The sequence below is a fragment of the Primulina huaijiensis genome, chromosome 16 (assembly GCF_012295235.1).
Source record: "Primulina huaijiensis isolate GDHJ02 chromosome 16, ASM1229523v2, whole genome shotgun sequence".
NCBI classification, from domain to species: Eukaryota; Viridiplantae; Streptophyta; class Magnoliopsida; order Lamiales; family Gesneriaceae; genus Primulina; species Primulina huaijiensis.
Genome location: NC_133321.1, coordinates 12,603,271 through 12,627,084, shown reverse-complemented (window position 1 = coordinate 12,627,084; position 23,814 = coordinate 12,603,271). Strand labels below are relative to the sequence as shown.

The 23,814-nt window shown below is 33.4% G+C and overlaps 2 protein-coding genes across 8 annotated transcripts; both read right to left on the bottom strand.

Annotated features, from left to right (window-relative positions):
- Window positions 1-2,055: 2,055 nt before the first annotated feature.
- LOC140961576 (phytochrome B-like) lies at window positions 2,056-6,821 on the bottom strand. Of its 6 annotated transcripts, XR_012172373.1 has the most exons (5): window positions 4,479-6,821; window positions 3,552-4,359; window positions 2,970-3,260; window positions 2,653-2,754; window positions 2,386-2,522 (listed from the first exon to the last, which is right to left on the bottom strand). XR_012172373.1 is itself a non-coding variant. In XM_073420196.1 (4 exons), the coding sequence occupies exons 1-4, from the start codon at window positions 6,556-6,558 to the stop codon at window positions 2,303-2,305; spliced, it is 3,399 nt and encodes a 1,132-aa protein (XP_073276297.1). In that variant the 5' UTR covers window positions 6,559-6,821; the 3' UTR covers window positions 2,056-2,302. The 6 variants fall into 6 exon arrangements, 5 of the variants coding, with proteins under 5 accessions (XP_073276297.1, XP_073276301.1, XP_073276300.1 ...); XM_073420196.1 differs by lacking the exon at window positions 2,653-2,754 and having other exon boundaries at window positions 2,056-2,522; XM_073420198.1 differs by lacking the exons at window positions 2,386-2,522; window positions 2,653-2,754 and adding an exon at window positions 3,410-3,477 and having other exon boundaries at window positions 3,176-3,290; window positions 3,557-4,359.
- A 4,279-nt stretch (window positions 6,822-11,100) lies between these two features.
- On the bottom strand, window positions 11,101-19,057 carry LOC140961577 (ATP-citrate synthase beta chain protein 2-like). Of its 2 annotated transcripts, none has more exons than XM_073420202.1 (17): window positions 18,869-19,057; window positions 17,587-17,705; window positions 17,368-17,470; window positions 14,683-14,748; window positions 14,475-14,598; window positions 14,227-14,361; window positions 14,009-14,069; window positions 13,835-13,911; window positions 13,475-13,630; window positions 13,246-13,374; window positions 13,030-13,162; window positions 12,816-12,943; window positions 12,589-12,694; window positions 12,367-12,443; window positions 12,217-12,287; window positions 11,569-11,853; window positions 11,101-11,455 (listed from the first exon to the last, which is right to left on the bottom strand). In XM_073420202.1, exons 1-17 carry the CDS (start codon window positions 19,012-19,014, stop codon window positions 11,380-11,382), a joined length of 1,992 nt encoding a protein of 663 aa, XP_073276303.1. In that variant the 5' UTR covers window positions 19,015-19,057; the 3' UTR covers window positions 11,101-11,379. The 2 variants fall into 2 exon arrangements, with proteins under 2 accessions (XP_073276303.1, XP_073276304.1); XM_073420203.1 differs by having other exon boundaries at window positions 18,806-18,926.
- Window positions 19,058-23,814: the final 4,757 nt, after the last annotated feature.

Below are 23,814 nucleotides of genomic sequence, written 5' to 3'. Positions count from 1 at the left end.
GAAAATAAACAATGTAAATTTAAGAATATAATAAAAATATTATAAATATTTATAAATGTATGGTAATTAATAATAATAATAATAATAATAATAATATTTATAAATATATTTTCACTCCGTGTGAGTTTTTATGTTGTGATTGAAATTCAATTAATAATAATATCTTAAATATAAAATAAACAATGTAAATTTAAGAATAGAATGAAAATATTATAATTCAGCATAATTTTTATCGATACTATATGCTAAAGTTAAACTTTTTATTGGTGTATTGATGAAAGACTACTTTTTTTTATTCCCTTTAATTTTCTTTTTTCAATCCTCTCATATCTCTAATTTTTCAATCACCCAACCTAATAATATAAAATATTTAATAATTACCATATATGATAAATATTTATATTTTTATATTTTTCATTCGAATTAAATTAATTATTAAAAATTATAATAAATAATAATAATAAATAATATATTTATAAATATACAAGAAGAGTGAGGTGGAGCACGGATGCTCGTCCACGTGGAGAATCTGTGCTTTGTAAGCATGGATGCTAGTCTACATGGAGCCTCCATGCTTACAAAGCACGTATAATGCTCCATCTCATTCTAATCTGTGCTTACGAAGCACGAATTAAAGTAAATTTGTAAAATTATTTTATTTTAAATTATTTTTGAAATATTTTTTATTTTTAAATTAATAATAAAAAAAACCCTTATCTATACTATATAGTCAGAACCCCGAAATTGGCATGTCAAAATTGCACCATATTATTATGATATTCGTCACCAAAATAAAATTTCACTACTTCTATTTTATAATAATATAAATCAAACTGAATAAAAAAATTTTGATTAAAATTTATTTTTTTTGAAAAAAATAAAGAACCGTGCAAACATATAACAATATAATATAATATAATATAATGGTTCTTGAGAGGCTTAGTTTAGGTTAATTAGCATCAAATTACGTTGAAAAGCAAGTGTAGTTGGATTGGGACAGGACCACATCAATTTGAGTAATCTTAATTAAAAAAAATCATCAAAATTATATATACAAAATTTTCTAAATTTAAGTATCAAAAAATTCATCCAATTAATGGAAATTTAAATCTGTGGAAGTGTATAACACTTGGAAACACACACACACAAAAAAAAAAAAAAACAGTTATTTAATAATCCAAATCAAGGCAAGATTTTGACAGGTAGATCATAGATGGACTCGAAATATTTCCTTATTTGCTCCTTTTCATTAAACATAAATTGACTTGTCCTAAGGCTCTAAACCAACCACAATTAAATAGTTCTCTCATTACATAAAGTATCAACCGACCATCAAGTCAAAAAAAATATTAAAATCATATATAAAGACAAAACAAAAATGACATATTAAAATCGAAATTTGACATATAAATATATAAAATTATAAATAAACAAACATATAAAATCATTGCAAATTTTCCTATTTAACATTTATTTTGTTGTAAAGAGCAATCAAATGCAATATTTTCCAGTTGATTTTTTGGAAGGAAAAAAAGGGTTCAACCATGGAGTAGGATCATTGTACTATATAATATACAAGTTCTTGTCTTGTAGACACATAAAGATATCGGTTGATTCGATCTTACCACTGAGATATTACCATAAGAGTTTATCCGTGAGTCATATAATTTTTTATGTGATGCAATGCATTGGTCCACAGATAAATATACATGAGGTCATGTTCGATTTGTTTAACTTTTAGGAAGGAAGGTTCTTTGTCGTGATTTCATATTTAATTTGTTTATTATATGTATAAATACAATATTTATAAGACACCTTTTAAGTTCTAAAAATGGCACCCCATAGGAAAATAATCTGTAATTGGATATTATATCATCACCACTTTCATTGAGTTTCGAATCTAAATCATGCATTTTTGGGATTTTTTTTTTAATAAAAAAGGTGTGATTTATATTCATACCCCTCTTTAATTTTGTGTTTTATACTTTTCAATAGCCTATTCTTCAACTGAGATGAAATTGTTTGTGTAACAATTGATTCCACTTTGAAGCTAAAAAGACATTTGATCACAACTGCGCAAATAGGATATACGCTGTTGTTGTACTTCACTACTTATTCTGATATCTCAAAATATATTACATTACAGTAAAGTAAAAAAGGTCAAGTGATGTAGGCAACCGATGACAGGTAAATCGGCATCAGAAAAGCAAGAAAAAGATAAATATTCACACATGAAACTCTTTACGCGACTTGATAGATGGATACTCATCTGCAGTTGTTTTGGATCGATGACGAGACCAACTCATTCGGCACCCTTCCAGCCTCTCTGCGGAACCGGCATATCAAGAACGATAAGGAAATGACATCTTTCTGACTCCCTGACATATTGAACTTCTCCATTCATAAGCTTCAAAATTTTTCTGCATATGCTTAGTCCTTGACCTTCTTGAGTTGCCCATCTCTTGCTTTGGAACATGTCTTGGACTATTTCGGGAGGAAGACCTTCCCCCAGGCACGTAATCCTTCACGGGAAGAAAGACACGAGTATATCAAAGTCAAGTATAAGAAGTAAGACCGAGACAAGGACATAACAAAACAATTCAAGAAGTGTAGATATGTGCTTTAGGGTTGGCACATGAACACTCTGGTCACCTTTTTGAGAATGTACAAACTTTCTTGTGACAACATAGCTTCTACAAAAAGCTCAGTCTTCTTGTTCCATGTATTTTGTTTCAAATGACAATTGCTTAATTCCTATAATCAAAATCTTTTCTATCTAAAATTTCGTGAAACATAATAGAAAACATTAAAGATATGAAGAAAGATAATTGCACCTCTATCATCATCATCATCAAAGTCAGTGTGATAATAGAGCACCGTAGGTATTTTGATGAACTTCGCAATGAAAAGTAGAACGCTGGATGCGTAGTATCATGAAACTTTATGGTGGCAATTAATCTTTAGTTTACCTAAACTCAATGCGTGCCATGGCAGTTCCTTCAGAAATTCGCTTCGAACTTGGTCTAACTTGAATTTCTATACAACCTTCCGGAGGTGCATAAAGCGCCATGTTCATCAAAAAATCAGCTAAGACCTGTTGAAGTCGGATTTTGTCGCCATAGAGTTCCAGTGTCTTGACTTCCTCTGGTATATCACGGATCAACTGCAGACCTCTTTCTCTCATCAATAACATTACCTGGCTAACAACTGCATTTATCACACTCTCAAGCACAAATTTTGTCTTTTCAAGCACCATTGATCTACCATTATACGAGCTTTAGTTAGTTCGTCTGACCACAAAGCAGATTTCAGTGAGAAAATGTAAAGAAGATAATAGTATAAAATAGTCCTGATATCAGCACATTAATGAGTGACAAGGAAAATATAGCAATCTGTTTTTTCTAACTACCATTAGATTATTAGAAGTTCCTTCGTTGACGACTTATCTATCTCAACAAGAATTGAAGTCGATTTTACCTGATATTATAAAGACACATCTACAGACGTTAATCATGAATGAAAAAGTCTGACTATTTTCAAACAAAACATACCCAACCTCAATGTTTTCCATATCAACATCCTTCAAAATCTTTAAGATCTGCTTCTCACAAGCAGCACTCATCTCAAGAAGCTGTGTTTGGTTTTCTGTCAAATTTGTTGCTTCCAAAAGTGAGTTAGTGAACTGTATGCCACATAATGGATTCTTTATTTCTTGACAAATGTAAGTCAGATCTTTTATCTTTGATGCACATGCCTTTTCTTGTTGCCTCTGAATTTTCAAAGCTTGTTGCAACTCACGACTTGCAATCTGCAAAAAGCAGAAGACTCCTATAACCTGACCATTCATATTTACCCTCTTGTTTGCAGTCAAGAGTGCCTGCACATACTTCCCATCGCGGTCAAAAAAACAGAACGGAAACATGTCCGTTTCCTGGCCTCCAAGTGCATTGTGCAAGACGATCATGAATTTTGTCGTAGCATCTAGACCCTTGAGCCGACAGCAATTTCCGAATATCTCCCCAACTATCATCTTCCCGATAACATCCCCCATACTCCAGCCAGTGAGCTTTTCCATAGCGGTGTTCCATTCAGAGCAACATGTGTTCTCATCAGAAGCAAATATTGGAGGAATCAGAGGGTTGGGACTGTGCATAATTGCCTTGTAATCACCTTGAATTTGTATGAACTTGTCCATTACTGCCTTTTGGCCTGTAACATCCTGACCAACAAAGCAAACACCAACCACGTTGTTCACACAGTCCTTGCTGGAGCAAGCATTCACCACCACAAACACGGTCTTACTAAGTTGTTCAGTGTTGAATGTCCTCAACCTTAATTCAACATTCTTGTGTTCCTCGCCTGCATTGATTTTAACTTATGAATGCATCTTATGGGTGCCATTACTTAAAAAAAAATAAAAATAAAGTCAATTTTAACATGCTAAAAGAGAATGCATGATGTTGGTAGAAAAGGACTACCTTGCAAAGCATGAAAAAGAAGCTTGTTAGCAATCTCAACTGATTCTTTGTGAACAATGTCATGAATCAACGACTTTCCTAATGCTTCTTCAACAGATAAGTCAGTCAGCTCTGCAACTTTTGCATTCCACCCGTTTATGCGACCCTCAACATCTACAGCAAATATAGGTGCAGTTGCAGTCTCGATCAATCTAACCATTTCTCTGGCAACAGAACTTAATTCATCCACTCCTTGTAACTCTTCCCCAGCCTGGGCAGGTACAACTGCCTTAGAACTACTTCCACCAGCATTTTGAAACGACTCTCGTAAAATAAGACGCAAAGAATGAATTGCATCCATTTCAGCATTCTCCCAAGCTAAACTTCGGCCCTTGACCACTTCTAGAAACGCCTTGAATGAAGAACGGGGATTCAACCTAAGACCATCATCTTTTTCTTGTGGATGATGCTTTGCACCGCCCCACTTGATAGCTTTCGCGCTATGGGAACGAAACCAGAATAAATAATCTCTCGAAGTGATGAATGCAACAGTCATTCCACAAACACCATCCCCTAGAGAGGCTGCTCCAGGGTACCCGGCATCCGCAAGACTGTCTGTGCTCAAACCTGTCAAGTTCCCATGGAATGCCAACAACCATTTCACTATGTCCTTTATCTGTGCTTCTGTAGGTGTCACACCAAGGGGATAATACTTCTCTTTGTAATACAGCGCAGCCCCATCGCACTTCACAAGGTCAATGATACTAGGTCTCTGGGTAACGATCCCAGTAGGCGAATCTCGGAGCAGCATGTCACATAACAGCGTCTGTGTCATCAAAACATGTTTCTCCGCCAACTGTGACGCCAACTGTAATTCCATGTTCAGTTGAAGCCCAAATGCCTGCATCAAGAATTCACAAGCATACCGCAGGGGGAAAGATATGCACCGAGCAGAAGTGTGATGACCAACAACCAAGCCCCATAGCCTCATCGAATTCCGTCCTTCAGCGCAGTCTTCTTCATTTCCATTAACAACAACGGCCAACGTTAACGAGGCAGTAGAACCCATACTTGCCATGTACAGGGCGTGGCAACCATGTGGTGCCCTGAGCGTCGACCCAACCAAACACAAGGGTTGAATTAATGATTCATCCTGGATAACTTTAACCGGAGTGGCTTCACAATCTACAATCATCCTAATCCGATTCTGCTTGAACAAAAATCTAGAAGCCTGGGGGATATCTGTGGCAGGATAATGTAAACCAATATACGGATCTAAATCGGACCTCCGACTCTCCGCCACCACCTCACCATGTTCATCCTCATGAAACTTATAGACCATCACACGATCATACCCAGTTAACTCTCTCACGCTTTCGACTACTGTATCACACAAAAGTTTGATGTCCCCTCCAGGAAGTGATTGCAACTGGGAAATAGCCCTCACAGCAAGCTTCTGCGACTGGACAGCACCAGCGATAGAAAGGGCCGGATCCTCGCTCCTAACAGGCTCTAAATCAATCACTGTCCCCACATCTATTCTATGCAGAATCGCATAAAAGGGCTTCCCCGAATTCTTCGAATGCACCCAAATCGGATTCAACAGTGTTATTTCACGAGCCGCAAACGCCCTCTCGAGCAAGACACAGCTCGAGGGGGATAACAGAGTTCTTACATCAGTCCCAACCGTCAAAGTTTCGTCCCTTTCCATGCATGGGACTGACTGAAGCGCCAAGCCAAGCATTTCACGGGCATTCTCCGAGTAAGCTATGACGCGAAAATTCGATTCATCCAACGCTATCATACAACCAAACGGTTGAATATGGCTGCCACGCTGTATTTTCAATAAGTAAGCCGCAATTTGCTGCTCAGGAACAGACTCTGCACCAGCCCTTACACTCTCCGAATAATCGAAGGATTTCCCGCACACACCCGATTGCTCGAAAACCGCATGAAGCCTGGCGTCAACAGTGTACTGCGCTACAGCTTTGCTCATCGAATCCGCCCTGTTTAAGGTGACACTCCGTTGATTGTGATGAAGCGGGGCCGAACCGGAAGATAGAGGTTCAGCATGAGATGCCCGGCTGCTTCTCGAAATCATTTCTTCAACACAGCAGAATCAAGTCCAAGTTTCAAGAAAGCTTGAGATGAGAATCCCTGGAAATATATCCGGGTTCTCTATATCCATTGTTGGGTTGCTTACAAAAGACTGGATATCTGTCACAATTTTGAAGTGTGTGCTGCATTCTTGGAATCATTCGTCCTCGTTATCTTAAACTTACATTTGGGGAATTGAATGAGACAGGCGAGAGCCAAGTGTTCGCTTGGATTTTGATCTCTCAGAATTTGGTTATTTATCCAGTATTGATGATTGGACTGATTCAATATTTATTTCGACATTTGATAAAATTTCTTCAATTAATTAAAATTTTATTAGTAGGTCTCATGTGAGACGGTCTCACGAATATTTATATGTGAGACGGGTCAACCCTACCGATATTCACAACAAAAAGTAATACTCTTAGCATAAAAAATAATTTTTTTTCATGGATGACCCAAATAAGAGATCGGTCTCACAAAATACGACCCGTGAGACCGTCTCACACAAGTTTTTGCCAAATTTTATATAGCTATGTCATCGGTCTAACAATTATAGAAAACATTTGAAAAATACAGTGTGTGTGCATCCAAATATTTCATAGTCACCCAATATGATCACTGTATGGCACCACATACATATGATTTATTTAAGTGATGCTCATTCACATTCATAGTGATAATACAATTATCAAAAGTAGATACGAGTTGACTCGATCCGACAATTAATATTTTTGACATAAAAATGAGATTTGAATCGGATCAGAAATCGATCGGTCCAACAAGATATGTGAATTCTCATTGTACAACTGTCATGTTTGGATCCATATCCTAAACTGATGTAAAAATATATTGAATCGCTTGTTACAATTCTGAGTAGCCGTGTGGGACAAAAGGAAACCACATATATGCCCTCCCATATCACATTGTTCCCCATGAATTTGGTACCACAATCGACTTACCCCATGCATTCTTCTTATCTTTACATCGATTTTTTTTTAATATAAAAATAACTCAAAAATTTCATTGTTCATATAATTTCTTATCATATATATCTAACATACATATAAATATACCACTTTCATTTGTGAATTTCCTTATTTGTCCTTGTTCATTTATTTAATTTAATTTAAGTTAGCAAACAAATTAATAGGTTATCTTAAAAGTTTTTTTTGCAATTCATTGTCCATCTTAAATGAATTTGGACATTAATACAAATTCTTCTTTCTTTCCTAAATTTTATGCCAAAAAAATTATTTAATTAAATTTTCTTGTTAATTTAAATTAGCAAATTAAATTAATATGTTTTTTTAGGAGTTTTTTGTAATTCATTATCCATCTTAAATGGATTTGGACATTAATACACATTCTTATTTCTTTTTTAAATTTTAGGCCAGAAAAATTATTTATTTACATTTCTTAGTAAAATCTAACATCTAACATACATATAAATATATCACTTCTAATTGTGAATGTTTTAATATACCTTTATTCATTTAATTTAGCAAATTAAATCAATAATTTTTTAATGGATTCTTTTATAATATAGTGTCTATCTTAAATGCCTTTGGATATTAAGGCATGTTGAATTTATCAATTTACCCATGATTTTTATTTGTTGCTGCTAAAATTTGTTAATAAAATTAGTGTATTTCTTCATAATTGCTAATGAATATTTCATATTTATATCTTATATTTTCTTTTATTTTACATATAAATAAGTCACTTTTATAACAAATTGATTTTAAAATAATAATTTTTTAATGGATTCTTTTATAATTTATTGTCTATCTTAAATGTCTTTGGATATTAATGCATATTGAATTTATCAATTTACCCATTATTTTTCTTTGTTGCTACTAAAATTTGTTACTAAAATTAGTGTATTTCTTCATGGTTGCTAATGAATATTTAATATTTATATCTTATCTTTTCTTTTATTTTACATATAAATAAGTCACTTTTATAACAAATTGATTTTAAAATATGAACTAAGAAGCATCGTATATTTTGTAGATATTGAAATATGTTAAAGATTATTTGTAAGAATATTTTTTTAACGTAAAATTATTCTGTGATTGCAATTTTGCAATACTTTTCTCAAATTACTTTTTTAATGAATTATTTTTTAATTGTGGTTTTACTACTTGTACATCTCATTGCGGGGTAGAAAACCTTGTACCATATATGGGTGTAACTCGCTTTAATTTTTAAAATATAACTAATTAAATTTGTGAGTTCTTCAACTGTATTTTTCAATTTTTTCATAATATTATAAACACGTTATATTATTTTTTATAAATTTTATATATTTAATTTAAGTTATTTTTACTAATTAATGTCTATAAATTTGTGAAACTCTTGATATTTTTATATAGCTAATAAGAAAAAAACTTCTAATAAAATGTTTAATATTTCAGATATAACTATAAAATAATTTTTTTAGGAACTTAAGAATTTTTTTATGTATTTAAATTAAATTTTTTAATTAATATCAATGAATTTATGAAGCTCTTGATATTTTTATGTAGATGATAAGAAATGCTAAATTTTTGAGAAATTCCAATAAATTGATTTAAGTAATAATTAAATAAATAGTTGCTCAACAATTTAGTGATTTCACTTATGATTCATTATGTATTATGATAATATTTTAGATAAAAAAATGTTTTTAAAATTAAAGTTTCTATTATTATATATTTTGTTATCAATTTTCAATTGCGTTCTAAACATAATACAAAATATGATTATATTAACATTATTCTATTACGAAATCATCATATATAATATATTATTTGTTATACTGTTTGTTCTTTTCAACCTATTAATTAATTTCTAATTGTATATGATGAAATTACATACATAAAAAACAATTTTTTCTCTTTTCTACATATTAATTAATTTAGCATTATATATGATGAATTTATATATATATAAGCTATTTTTCACATTTCAAAATAACAAAATTGTTATTTAATATTACTCACTTAATAAATTAACTAAGTTATGTTTACCAATTCATTGTGCATTATTATTATGATTGCAATTTAATGAAGCATAGGTGAGGACATATAGTGGTCACCCTAACAATTAATATTTGTGTTTAAATTATTATTAGTAATTAAAACTACTTTGTGTTCGATGAAATTATTTGATTAGTGAGAATAAATTTGATTTAGAAAAATGATTTCTAGAATGTAAAATAACAACTATATCATATTTTTTAGGTGCAATAATTGTTTATGTAAGGTATAACAATCGAAATGTGACGTTTGAATTGTTTTACGATTTTAAAAGATTTTAGTTAATGTTGCATCGTTACCCTGGTTATAACATTTGGTAAAGCGGCAAATGTATGATCCTACAATTGGTATATATAAGAGTCAAAGTCATGAGATCAATTCTCATATATTGCAATTAGTGTAATTATTGATATTGTTGGAGTGCAATAATTGTCCTTGTTGGATACATCGATCGAATCATGATGATTAAGCTACTATACAATTTAAAATATTTGAGTTGATGTGTAACATCTATTCTAAAAAAGGAAAAAGTTAAACAAAATTCGCAAGGAGTTAAAAGTTAGCAAAAACACAATTGATATTTAACTTAATAACAAGTTTAGGGGTTTTATTTTAACATCATTATGATAATTTAGTTAATTAAGAGAATTTTATTTGACAGTCACTATATGCACTCCATTTAAATACATTGTGATTTTGATTTTAGAAAAATTTACTATTCTTTTAATTTTATTTTTATTGTTTTCCATTGTGAATGATATTTGGATGGAAATTATCTTTGTTAATTTGAGAGAGCTGTCATTATGTTATAATCATGCAAATTGAAAAATGTTATATAAATAAGTGAGTATATTTGATTTATCATTATGATGTATTTTTATTTATTGTGTTTTGATATATTTAGATCAATAAATACTCATAAATAAGATGTTATTTAAACTATTTTAAAAATTATTTAAATCTTGTTAGTATATATTTAATTATTAATTACCCACGTGCATCGCACGTGATCATTCCTAGTTCAAATAAATATATGGATATTATCAACTAGACATTACTTGATATTCAGAGGTGGAGCGGGGGGGGTCTCAATTTTTCCAACTTTTTATATATAAATAATCGAATAAAGAATAATTAAAAGCTAAAATTCAAGTATTTGCCCAATTTCGCCGTCTCAATTTATAAATCTCTAAAATTTTATTTAAAAACATGAGTCCTAATTTATATTTGTGATATCGATGCATGTTTCTATCAACGATACAAAGACCATTTTTGCACAAAAAATCATATATCATTTATTAATTACATTAGTTATTTTTTAAAACAAAAGTTCTACCGATCATTTCACAAATAAAAAATAGTTACATGAGATATCAGGTTCGAGACCTAAATATAACAAACACATATCTCAACTCAAAAAAATAAAGAAACCATTATTGGGTCGGTTCCGGGTCGAACCAACCCAATAAGCATGTCTAACCAGAAGTACAAAAGCTACAGCCAGAGCTGATGAATTAAAGAGATTAAAAGAGAGAAGAAAATATTATACAATCACATTCTTTTATTCACTAAACAACAGTTCATGGTTTATTTGTTCCTGAACAGACAGACACAACATCTCTTCAAATATGGCAGTTGCAGGTATTGTTAAAACTGAGAAAAGTACTCTATCTGCTCTCTACCAATACTAAAGCTAAATTAACAACTGAAAAATCATTACATGACAATGTAACTTTGATTAATAGCGAGCATCAGACGCTAGGCAGTGAACCATTATCAAGCCATTTCGGTACTCAAAACCATTACTTTGTGTAGAGAACGTCTTCCCATGGGTGACGATAAAGTGGCTGCTTCAGTCTCTTCTGATCAAATGTATGCCTAAGTTTCAAAAAGTTTCAGACAGTGTTAAATACATATCGAGTGATTTAAGACTGAAATTTTTGACAGGTAACAGATTAATAAAAGGGAAGAGCAATTGATGTTTAACTTACCCTATTAGACCAATGGAACGTGCAAGAACAAAGAGTCCGTTAAGGTAACCAATCCCAACAATCTCATCAATTTCTTGCTTTGTGAACATTCCGCTGCCTGCAAGAAGATCCAAGAATAGGGAACCAATGGCACCATCAACGTTGAGAACTAGGTTGTTTGCTTTTGAAAGGGTGTAAGTCTCGACTTCAACTGCGTATTCCATGTACTTTACAGATGGGAAATTCGACCGTGCAAATTCTTGCAGCAACTCTACCCTCTTGTCTCTGTTATCGCCCCTCTTGACTCTATTACCAAAGACAGATGAAGCATTTGTCAGGGATTCCACATCTTTTCCGTGAAAAACATTGAATGGTTGATGAGTTTTGTGACGTTCTTATGTAAAAGATTAGTCTTTTGAGGTTTTGGCCTAACAGTGTACCAGGCTGGCTTGAATTGACAAAAATGAGAATGATCAAACGCAGGAAATTCCAAGGGTCCAAGTTCTACATTACATCAAGTATTTTAAGTATTATCATTGGAGTATCAAAGAAACTTAAGTAACAAAAAAGCTAAATAATTTTGAATACACATTCTTTTTGTCCACCATAATACACAACACACACCCCAACTAAAGAAAGAAAGAGTGAGTAAGTCGAGTATCTTATTACCTGTGACCAATACCAGGTACACGAATGCCCTTCTTTTTCATGCTTTCCACAAATTCGTAAGGTGTAAGACCCTGATATACACACCATGATGGGGAAGAAAGTACTAAAGAACATTGGAATTTCTCACACAGAAACACAAACCAAACTCACCCTGTCATAAGCATCCTTAAAGTATCGAGCAGCATCATCGATAGCCCCACCAAAACGAGGACCAATTGTCAATAAACCTGTTTTAAAGGTGAAGTCAAGTAACTGCATAATCAAGAAATGGAGCCTCAAAGAATCCATTGTTTTATCAAATGTTTGCCATATACCACACATATTGCTCGTACATTTCACACAAATACGACACTTGAAGAATCTGTAACGCACCAGAAACAAGACTTGATACCAGGTCTTTTCCTGCTCTAGCCGTCACAATGGTGTTGTGAGCACCAGATACACATGGACCATGGTCAGCACATAACATGATGCAAATCTAGCAAGTCAACAGCATTTTTGAGAGATTGTGCAAGTCCAAACACTAGATTTGAACAAGGAAAATTGAATGGTACAAAAAGTAAAAATGCAAAGTCGTGTCAAAATCACGTGGAACTCACTTCAATAAAACGTGAGCAATAACGGGGAAGGCTTCTTTTGAACCACAATAAAGAAATAACATCACCGACACCTAAACCCTGTTCAACAATGGAGGACATGGGGACGCCAGCATATGTTGGTTCTTCCCCTGCAAAATTATAACAGGCAAATTCCAAGCGTTTGTATGTATTTTGATTTATTCTAAAGCTTGCCATTAATGGAATATGATCATACCCCTATCATCTGAAATAGTGGAAATAACATGTGTTGGAGCCCGAACTTTTCCACTCTTAATTGCTGTATTAAGATCCTCCGGTATTGGAGGAGGTGTAACCTCCTTCACAGCCATAACCTGCCCCCCCTCAACCTAATAGAAAGCATCCCAGAACTTAAACAAAAGACTACCTTAAGAATCAGACACAATAGTTCTTGAAAATCCAAAATGCTAACCAATTTCTCGAATGTTTCTCTGATTGAACCTTCGAATGCCTCATATGAAGTGGGAACAACAGCTCCCGCCTCTCTGAGTGCTTGATTCTTGGCCTGAGCAGACTCCATCTCACCACCACTCTTGGCCCCCTAATGTTAATAAATAAGCAAACAAAATTTGAACCACTGCCTATGTAATCGATCACTTTGAATCAGGTTGGAAAGTGAACAATAGGTAATATTAGCTTACAGCATGACCAAACTGCACTTCCGATTTGAAGAGGCGGGCACAAGTTCCACTGACCCAGGCAACTACAGGCTTGTTGATTTTCCCCTGTTTGAGGGCCTCAACTAAGGAATATTCATCACGCCCACCAAGTTCTCCAAGAACAACAATCATTTTAACCTGAATTTAATCCCCAAAAAAACAAGATACAAAGTTTCAGAATCTCTCGCAACTCCAAGAAATCTTTAGCATAAATTTGATATATCCCATGGTGGTGTAATGCAACAATAAGGAAAAACTTCTTAACCATATGCAATTCAGTGACCATGATTCCTTGTAGGAAAACAAGAACAAAATCAGATATATATTTTTTTTCTTTTTTACCTGAGGTATATTGTTAAATCGAAGCACATGATCAGAAAGTGTGGAACCAGGGAACACATCACCTCCGATCGCGATACCTACCGTTAACAATTTGTGTCATGTTTCTTCACTCGAGATTTCGGAAAAGGCGATTTTAACAAAAGTACAAAAAGTTGCAAGATTTCACATTCCAACCTTCGTAAATTCCATTCGTGACACGAGCAATTGTGTTGTATAACTCGTTAGACATACCACCCTGTAATCCAAACAGAAAGACTATTCCAAGTTAAACCCGAAATAAATAAGTTAACACCTGTTACAAAGTTAGATCAGTGAAACAGAATGAGTCACCATAACAAAAGAATGTACATGGTATAATATTGAAAGTGTGAAAATAAGAATTCTATACGTACAGATTTGGAGACAAATCCAACAGATCCAGGCCTGTACAACTTGCAGTGAATGATATTATCAATTGTTCCAGCAGTATCACCAATCTTAAAGGCTCCAGCTTGAATACCTCCAACAGTAGCGGGGCCAATGACGACCTGAGATTTGTTTAGCATGTAAGAAAGTAGAATCAATATAATATCATATGAAGTCAAGTTCCATGTATGAGACTGTAATTTGACCAAGTAAAAATAATTGAGAAGCAAGTTACCTTATTGTTTGCCTTTGCATAAGCAATTAATTGCTTGGTGTCTGATTCGGGGACACCTTCAGCTATAATGGCCACAACTTTGATTGTTGGCTGCTTGAGAGCAGACATGGATGAAGCAGCAGCACTTCAATGATGAAATCAGATTTATTAAACTTAATGAGCAGCATGAAATCTCCAAGTGGAATATTAAAAAATGTAGAAGACCAACCTTCTAAATGATGCAAAGTTAATAAAAACATCAGCTGTGGGATGTGCAGCACTTGCAGCTTCAATACTGCAAAGAAGAATAAATTTGGAACTCTCTTCAACGAATATTAATGCCAGAAAAGACTCCAGATGTTTAGACATCATGAAGATACTTGTAATGCCCGAGATTTTATTTCGTTAATTGGAAATGAATATTTGATTGATTGATATGGTTATAGACAGAGCATGTCGAGATGGGATTAGAATTTTTGAGTTGTGAATAGTGCGAGGACAGAAGGTCTCGCGCATAGGCGCGGCTGGTGGGCGCGCATATGCGCGAGCTGAGTGGTTCCAAGATGTGCCGAGACGAAGGTCTCGCGCATATGCGCGGGAGTGTGCGCGCATATGCGCGAGCATCAAGAATTTTTCCAGAGAAACTCACGCACATGCGCGAAGAGAGGGCGCGCATATGCGCGAGATGATGAATTCGGAAATGCCGAGACAGTAGGTCTCACGCATATGCGCCGGTTGAGGTCGCGCATATGCGCGAGACGTGCAGACCAAAAATGAAGCCACTTGTCCTAGCCATGCATATATAATGTGTACTTAGTCTCATTCCTTCGAGATTTGCAGCCAGAAATTGAGAGAGAAACCTCCATAGCTAAAGCTTCATTTCACCTTGGATTTGTGATTGTACATGATCCGGCCATCCGATTTTCAATCCAAGTGTAGATTCTTGTTCTTCTCATTACTAGCTTCAAGAGGATGTAAGTATCTTTTAGTTTCAGCATGTTTGGGAGTTTACATATTGGGGAAATTCTGATATGCTTGTAATTATGTGTTCTCGAGATCATTGACATCGTAGAAACGTAAACGAATCGAGAAAGTGATACCGTATGTGATTGTTATGAGTTTTCCAGCATGTATTGGGTGGAAATGATGCAGATTTGGAGATCTTGATATATAGATTATGATGGTTGTGAGTTGAGGATTTGACTTGTTGATATATGTTGCGATTTGAGTTGATCGGTATTGAGAAATCACGCCGTTATGCCGTCGAATTGTATTGAGATTGAATAATGAGTTGTACAAGACTTGCTTTGAGTTGTGTCTTGATAGATTATATCTATACATTGTCATTTCAGATTTGTTGTGATAAGCTTCAACATCGAGACCTCGACATTTCTAAAGACTACGACGAGAAAGGTATAATTCATGTGAATGCGGGAAGATACAACTCGAATTAGACTTGATTTGAGTTTCCCAAAATCACATACTAGATTATTTACCTTTTTATATGTTGATGCTTTGTCTATTGATTTATATTCAAGCATTTAAGATAGGAGAGTCATTGGCAGAATTGCCAAATTTCTAGATGTTCGGTGGTATCGACGCATAGGAGCAGATTTTCTCCGATTGTAGACACTCGATACAGACAGGACCGAAGTATAGTAATAAGACGTACCGCCACCACGATTGGGAGAGTAGGTGGGAGACTTGTTACGTCTTATTCACACCGGGATCCCTAAACTTAGATATGAGTCGAGTCAAAGAATAAGAGTCGAAGAGTTTTATCTGTATTCACTAATGTGTCATAATTACTGATTTATGTATTATGATTTTGTATTTAATTGCATGACATGCATGTATACAGGTTTTATACTGGGATTTGTTCTCACCGGAGTTTCTGGCTGTTGTTGTGTCTGTATGTGTGCATAACAACAGGTGGGGCAGGATCAGGGTCGAGATGAGGATGATTGAGAGTTGATAGCGTGGTGATCACGGGCGTAGCAGAATAACTAGTTGTGGTATTAGGCATGTATTAATATTTTTAAGTACTAGTTTGATTGTATAACTGAAATGAGACATGTATTTGCTTTTAATGAAATGCAATAAATTTTATGTATGTGTATTATGTTAAAAGCAAAATTTTGACCCACATTTTCTAGCAAAGATCCATTTAATCCCAAAGATAATCGAGTTAGAGCCCGGGTCCCCACAATACTAATTATAAAAATGGTGATTTTTTCTTTTTCTACTTTTTTAACAGTGTTAAAGGTTCTCTAGCAAGGTAAAAGATGATGTATTACCTAGGGGTGCAAGTCAAACTACTCATGAGTATCGAATCTTTAATAGAGTCGAGCTCGAGTTTTACATGTGTCTATTCAAGTAGCTCGCAAGCTACTCAATTACACACACACACACACACACACACATATTTAATTATATATATTTATTTACTTATATATATATTTATATATTATTTAGAATTAAAATAGAGCCTAAATCGAGCTTTTCGAGCTAGAGTAACACAATATGTTTGAGCTCGAACTTGAAAATTAATACTCGATTGAGTCGAGCTTGAGTTCAATTATACTAATTTTTTAAAGTCAAGCTTGAGTAGATACTACTCGAGCTTCACTCGATTGAACCCTTATTTGTCAGCACTTGACATTTGAGGGAAAATACAGAGGAAATTTAACCATTTCTATTAAAGGTGCAACTTTTTTTTTAATTGGTCTCCCTTAATATTCCATCAACACAATGGATTATCCAAACAAGAGGAAAATGAAAAAAAGAAAGAAAGAAAAGGAATTGATGTCAGCAATACCTACTACCTATTACTACATCAGCAGAAAAGTTACACCATAGCACTAAATCATAATGACAAATAAATAAACGGAAAGCATGAGAAAGTAAAACGTACGTCGAATGAACTGGAATTGCAATTTCCTCCTGACCGAAAAATAGCTTCTGAAATCCCTCAGAACCAGGATTTATAATTCCGGCAACAGAAGGTGTTTCTCTCCCTACATTCAGCAAACAGAGCATAGAAAAAATATGCAAGAATCCGAAATCAATCATCCGATGTACAGACAATTTCTCATTAAAAGTTGCATGAGCACATATATCATGCTCATATTACCACAAAGGAAGTCAAAATCAAGCATCCGCTGTATGGGGAGTTGCTTGTAATTGTAAAATAGTGCTTGAGTTGATTTGGAGAAAAGTTGCCCGGTTGCCATTTTGTAACCAGTAACACTCCTGATGCAACAGTATCAGTAAATAAACTCGTATGTGAATAAAAATAACACGATACAATGTAACCAAGATTAAAAGCAAAAGATTCATTGCCATTGACATATCACTGCTCGAGAAAACCATCGATGCTCATGGAACATGACGCACGTCATAGCCCGATTTGTTGATATTTTCCACTCGTGGTTGATCCAATAATAAGTAGGTTCATGTTTTGGAGCTTCTGAGAATCATATGATCAGGCTAGACTATCGTTTGTTTTAAACAACCATCCTAGTATTCCTAAATTGCAAATGATTCTTTTCCTTGTGTGGATCCCAATAAATTACTAAAGATACAGTCAAAATTAGAAGCTAAAGCCATATCAATATTACTAGAGATGCTGGCGGCTAAAACCATATACTAATCATCAGCATAAGATACTATACTTGAGAAAAATGTGGAAGGAATAGATCCGTAACAAATTTTCCAAGATCGGCAAACCTTTTTTCTGCATTTATCACTTCCACTAATTTGACAATTTTCAAGAAAATCATCAGCTAACTCACATAATTCTCACCTCAGGAGTGACACCAAAAAGCTCTAATGCCACACTGTGGTGTTAAGAAATATTCTAGGCTATGGGATTTAACTTAACATAAGCAACATAAACAGATATCCATCCCAAACAGAATCGTAATCGAAATAAAAAAAAAAAAAAATCACAAGACCAACTGAAATGCAACAGGAGAGATTAAATCAAAATCCAAACCAAATACCAAACTAATCACAATGTTGCATAACACATATCGTTAGATATTTCCGTAATATCCCAGAAGTGAGAACAATGCACGCTCTAAAATTCAAAAGCTCGCCTTTTTTCTCTTTTTTGTTCCCGTCAATTTGAGTAACCGTTAAGCCAATAGATCTACCAGTAACCGAATTTCAAAACCCACGAATCATAAACAACAGATCAAGATACAATTCCTCGTACAAATCGAAAGGAAAAACAAGAAAACTGGATCACAATGACTCAGAATCATATCTTCACAACATACCCACATGGGAATGACGGTAAAAAAAAAATTGAACGAAGAAAACGGATCAAATCATCAAATATCACAAACCCGCCTAATTCTGAAACAAGGGTAGGTTTGAAAAATGTGACACAGTCAAGGAAATGCACCTACCTTTGAGGAAGGAGACAGTAAGAGGAATATGAATGTTTTTTGTAGCACACAATATTAGTGGGGAAAGGAGTGAAATTATATAGAGAATTAGCTGTTGCATTGTAGTTAAGAGAATGTGGGGCATGCCCAATTGGGCAAAGATCCATTTTTTTCCATTTTTCAACGGTCAGCTGTTGATGAGATTGGAACTCTGGTGGCCATCTTACAGGTAGCTCACACAGATGATGGGGTTGGTCCATTTATTCACACTCAATAAAATAAAGGTCCATTTTTAATACCTTTACCTAATTTTTTTATATAAAGATTTTAAAATACTTTAAAGATGGTCTTTTATAATAAAAAATTTGTAATTTAAATAGAATAATTTTTTATCATTATTATTTTTAAGAGTTATGGTGCTCTATAAATTTTTTTTTTATTTTTAGATCAAGACGATGATAATACCGGTGTAGTTACTACTATACGGAGGCTTCACGACGGTTTCCAAGCATGATTACGGTTACAATGAAAGGTGAAAATGGAATCGAATAACTTGAACACGGTTTGGATCGATTTGAACTAAAAATTATTTTTTAAGATTTAAAATTTCAAAAATGATACAATATGTGTGACAATGAAACTAATTATTCAAAATGATATGTTATTTATTATTTCTTGTAGAATTGTGTGTACATTAAATATAACTATTCAAAATTTATGTGGTAATTGTAATTTCTATCAAATTTTGCTTCAATAATTTGTTTATCTTGCAATTGTTTTGATTAAATGGATTGATTTTTAAAATTAATTCTTTATTGGAATTAATAAGTCACACAATAAATATGACCCATTCTGATGGTTATGAAAATTTATAAAATATCATATGGGTAAAAATGAGTTGGTATTGTAATTATATTATATTTTGGAAATGAATTTAACAAATTAAGCCTTTATATTGTCTTTTTTAATTTTTTGACTTTTACATTAGTTATTCATGCCCGTGAATAATAATTTTTTTAATCGAATTATCTTTTAGAAAATTAAATTCAAAAAAAACGTTTTCCATATGCAGAAACTGAATTAAATAGTTTTTAGATATTTTTTAATTATCAATCATGATTAAAAGAAAAAAAAATAATATATCCTAATTTTATTATTGATACGGAACTTTTAGTAATTTCAAAAAAAAAAAAGGATTTGTTATATGGTAGTTACAAGTGTGTTAAAAATAGAGTTAATTATATCATATATACTACCATGTTTGCGCTCAAGATTTGGAAATGCAGAGAATTAATAAATCATTTTTTCATAGAGATTTTTTTAGCAATAATAGGATTTCACAAATATAAGTTGAGTAGTTCGTTTGCGAGATGGTATAGCGGTCTTTATTCGTGAGATGAGTCAACATTGCTCATATTTACAATAAAAAATAATATTTTTGGTATAAAAAATAATATTTTTTAATGGGTGACCAAAATAAAATATCCGTCTAACAAAATTGATCTGTGAGACTGTCTTATATGAGTTTGTGATATAAATACGCATTAAAGAATATAACATTGATAGACCACTTTGATAACTTGGGACCAATATTTATTCAGAGCAGGTCTCTTGTGAGACGGTCTCACGAATCTTTATCTGTGAGACGGGTCAACCCTATCGATATTCACAATAAAAAGTAATATTCTTAGCATAAAAAATAATACTTTTCATGAATGACCCAAATAAGATATCCGTCTCACAAAATATGATCCGTGAGACCGTCTCACGTAAATTTTTTGTCATTTATTTATTGACACTGTATTGGTTTAAGTAATAGGTAAGTTCCTAAATGCCTTGTTTGACCAAGTGAAATTGTTGATTTTGTGACTAAACCAATTTCCCTAATGTGCAAGCTTAAATTTCAAGTCAACTTGTTTACTTTTGCAATGATGTGCTTTTAGAGTGGAAGAAATTTTTTGGTATTCAAATAACACCCAAAAGGAAAAGGTAGGCTATCGTGCTATTATATATACGTCATCGAAGTGTCGTGTGTGTCTTGGTATAATATATGAATATATATGTTGCTTCCTATAATATATTTTTATTTTCAAATAATTGGTTGAGTTATGAATTTTAATAAAATGAAGATTTTCAAATACTTGTAATGATAAATAAATTTTAAAAATCACTTTATATATAAGAGTTACTTGAGAAAAATAGGACTGATTTATCGTGGTCGTTAATATATAATAATACAAAATTTCTTGAATTGGTAATGCCTTGTGCATGGGAGGAGACTTGAGGATTTTCCAACATTGATCTCTAGAGTAATGCCAAAATGTTAATACTTTGAATAAGCAATTACCAAGTTACAATGGATTGTTGAGTCAAGGGAATTTGTTGAGACCTTCTGTGAGGACTCAACTCGTTACTGTTAGTGATATTGTTTAATTTGGTCCATGTATCTCGTGACTTTAAAACGCATCACTGAGAACTTTTAGGCACAGTTTAAGATCTGAAAAACACAGGAGAGATGTTAAAACACAGGAATATATGAGATATGCTAGGTATTTAAGTGAGCATTCGATAATCCATAATAACGTGTTTTATAGTGTGAGACTTGTGAGTAAAACAAACAATATCACTAGTGAGCAATGTCGTGACATGTTATTTTTAACTATATGATATTTTTTTAATTCAAATAATTATGTAAGACTGCTCAATAAATACATTTGTGAGCCAAATTTAATTTATTTGTTTATGCTAAGAATAAGAATGAATTGAAAGTTTTATTTCATTCTAATGATTGATATAGAAATAAATAAAAAATAAAAGAATGAACTATTATTTTTTGTAGTTTCCGTTTTAGACAACGCTACAACTGTTTGTAGTTTTGAAACTCAGCTTACTGTTTTCCCTGCAAATATAAACACATAACTGGTAGTCGATTTTCTCTTATCAGGATCACCTGTATGATCTTAATTGACACAACCACTGAGTGCAAAAATTTGATCTTTCAAAACATAATGCAACATTTGAGGTATTCTTAATGTATCTAAGGATCCATTTAACCATATTCCAATTCTCTAGTCTAGGATTCATAATGTACCAACAAATTGCTCTCATTACTAGTGCAATTCTGGTCTTGTATAAATCATAGCGAACATCAAACTTTCCACTACTAATGCATATGGTACTATAGGCATCTCCATCCTCTCTTCTTCACTACTAGGACACATCTCAAAGGATAACTTGAAGTTAACATGAAGATATGCCGAAATTGTTTTACTATCTTGCATCCGAAATTGTCTTACTACCTTGCATGTTGAAGCGTTGCAAGAATTTCTTCATATAATTTTTCTGAGAAAACCAAATATTTCTGTTACTTATGTCTCGGTGAACTCGCATCCCTATAATCTAGTTTGTTAGTCTCAAGTTCTTCATATCAAATTCCCTAATCAACTATGCTTTCAATTCTTGGACCTTATCTTTGTTGGGGTTTGCCACCAATATAACGTCCACATACAACAACAAAATTATATAATCATCATCAGACCTCTTGAAATATGTACAAAGGTATGCATTAAGTCTGTTGTATCAAAAGCTCACAATATAGGAATCAAATATCTTGTACAAAAACCTCAGCGTCTGTTTGAGACCGTACATAGATTTTTTCAAACTGCAAACCAAGTTCTCTTTGCCTTTTCTGCAAAACCTTCTGGCTGGAGCATACAGAATTCTTCTTCATTATCTCTATGAAGAAAAGCCATTTTCATATCTAGTTGTAGGTTAAACACTACACACAATACCAACACTACTCTGACTATTTTAAGCCGAACCACGGGAAAAAATATCTCATTGAAGTCAATGCTTTCTTTCTGAGCATAATATTTTACCACCAATCTAGCACGACACCGCTCTACTTGGTTATTGTCATCACGCTTGATCTTATGGACCTATTTGTTACCAATGACTTTCCTCCCTCGTGATAGTGTAAAAAGATCTCAAGTTTTATTAATGTTTAATGCATCCAATTATTCTTTCATTTTTGTCATCCATAGGGATACATCCGATTTTTGAGTAGCCTTATGGAAACTCGATGGCTTACCATCCTCATATTACTTTCAGTGACATAAACTGAAAGTCAACTTGGTGGTTTTCTCTCTCGAGTTAACTGCCTCATTTTGAAAACCTCATACTCAACATGTTCTTGTTCTTTGTGCTCTGATATTGCTTTAAAAACTTCTAATATCTGTCTTGTCTTATTTTCCACCTGAATTACAGTGGCTTCTGAATTCAGTATGTTTTTGTTTCCCTTTAATTTATCTTCCTTGAATATAACATCCATACTGATGACAAGCTTGTGGGCAGTAAGATCCCACAATCCTTTTACTCCATCTGCATAACCCAAGAAGATACACTTTCTAGATTTTGAATCCAGCTTCGAACTTTTTTTAATCATTGTACATAACATATACGAGACTTCCAAATGTATGAAATTAGAATAATCAATCGGTTTCTCAGTCCACATTTCCATCGGAGTCTTCATATCAATCGCCACTGAAGGAGAACGATTGAAAGTATAACAAGAGATTTTGAATGCTTCCGCCCAAAATGACTTAGGTAGACCCGCAATCCTCAACATGGCTATTGTTATGTCCAATAAGGTTCTGTTCATCCACTCTATAACTCTTAAGGATCGTTTGTGCTAGCACCTTCTGATATGCTTCAAACAAAATATTCTCCAATGAGCTGCAATAGCTCGTGTTCTAAGAATATTAACACCGATGAATTAAATCGAGTTTGGTTTAAAACTAAGCGGAAGAACTCGAAGTAATCCTTCGTGAAAAAGACTGTAATATTAGAAAATATTTTAACTTATGCAAACTTAATAACTGAAAAGCAGAGGATCAGTTATCGCATATATCAGTTCAGTTATGGTAAGAATTGAACTGACTGATGCTCTAAACGATCAAATCAGTTTG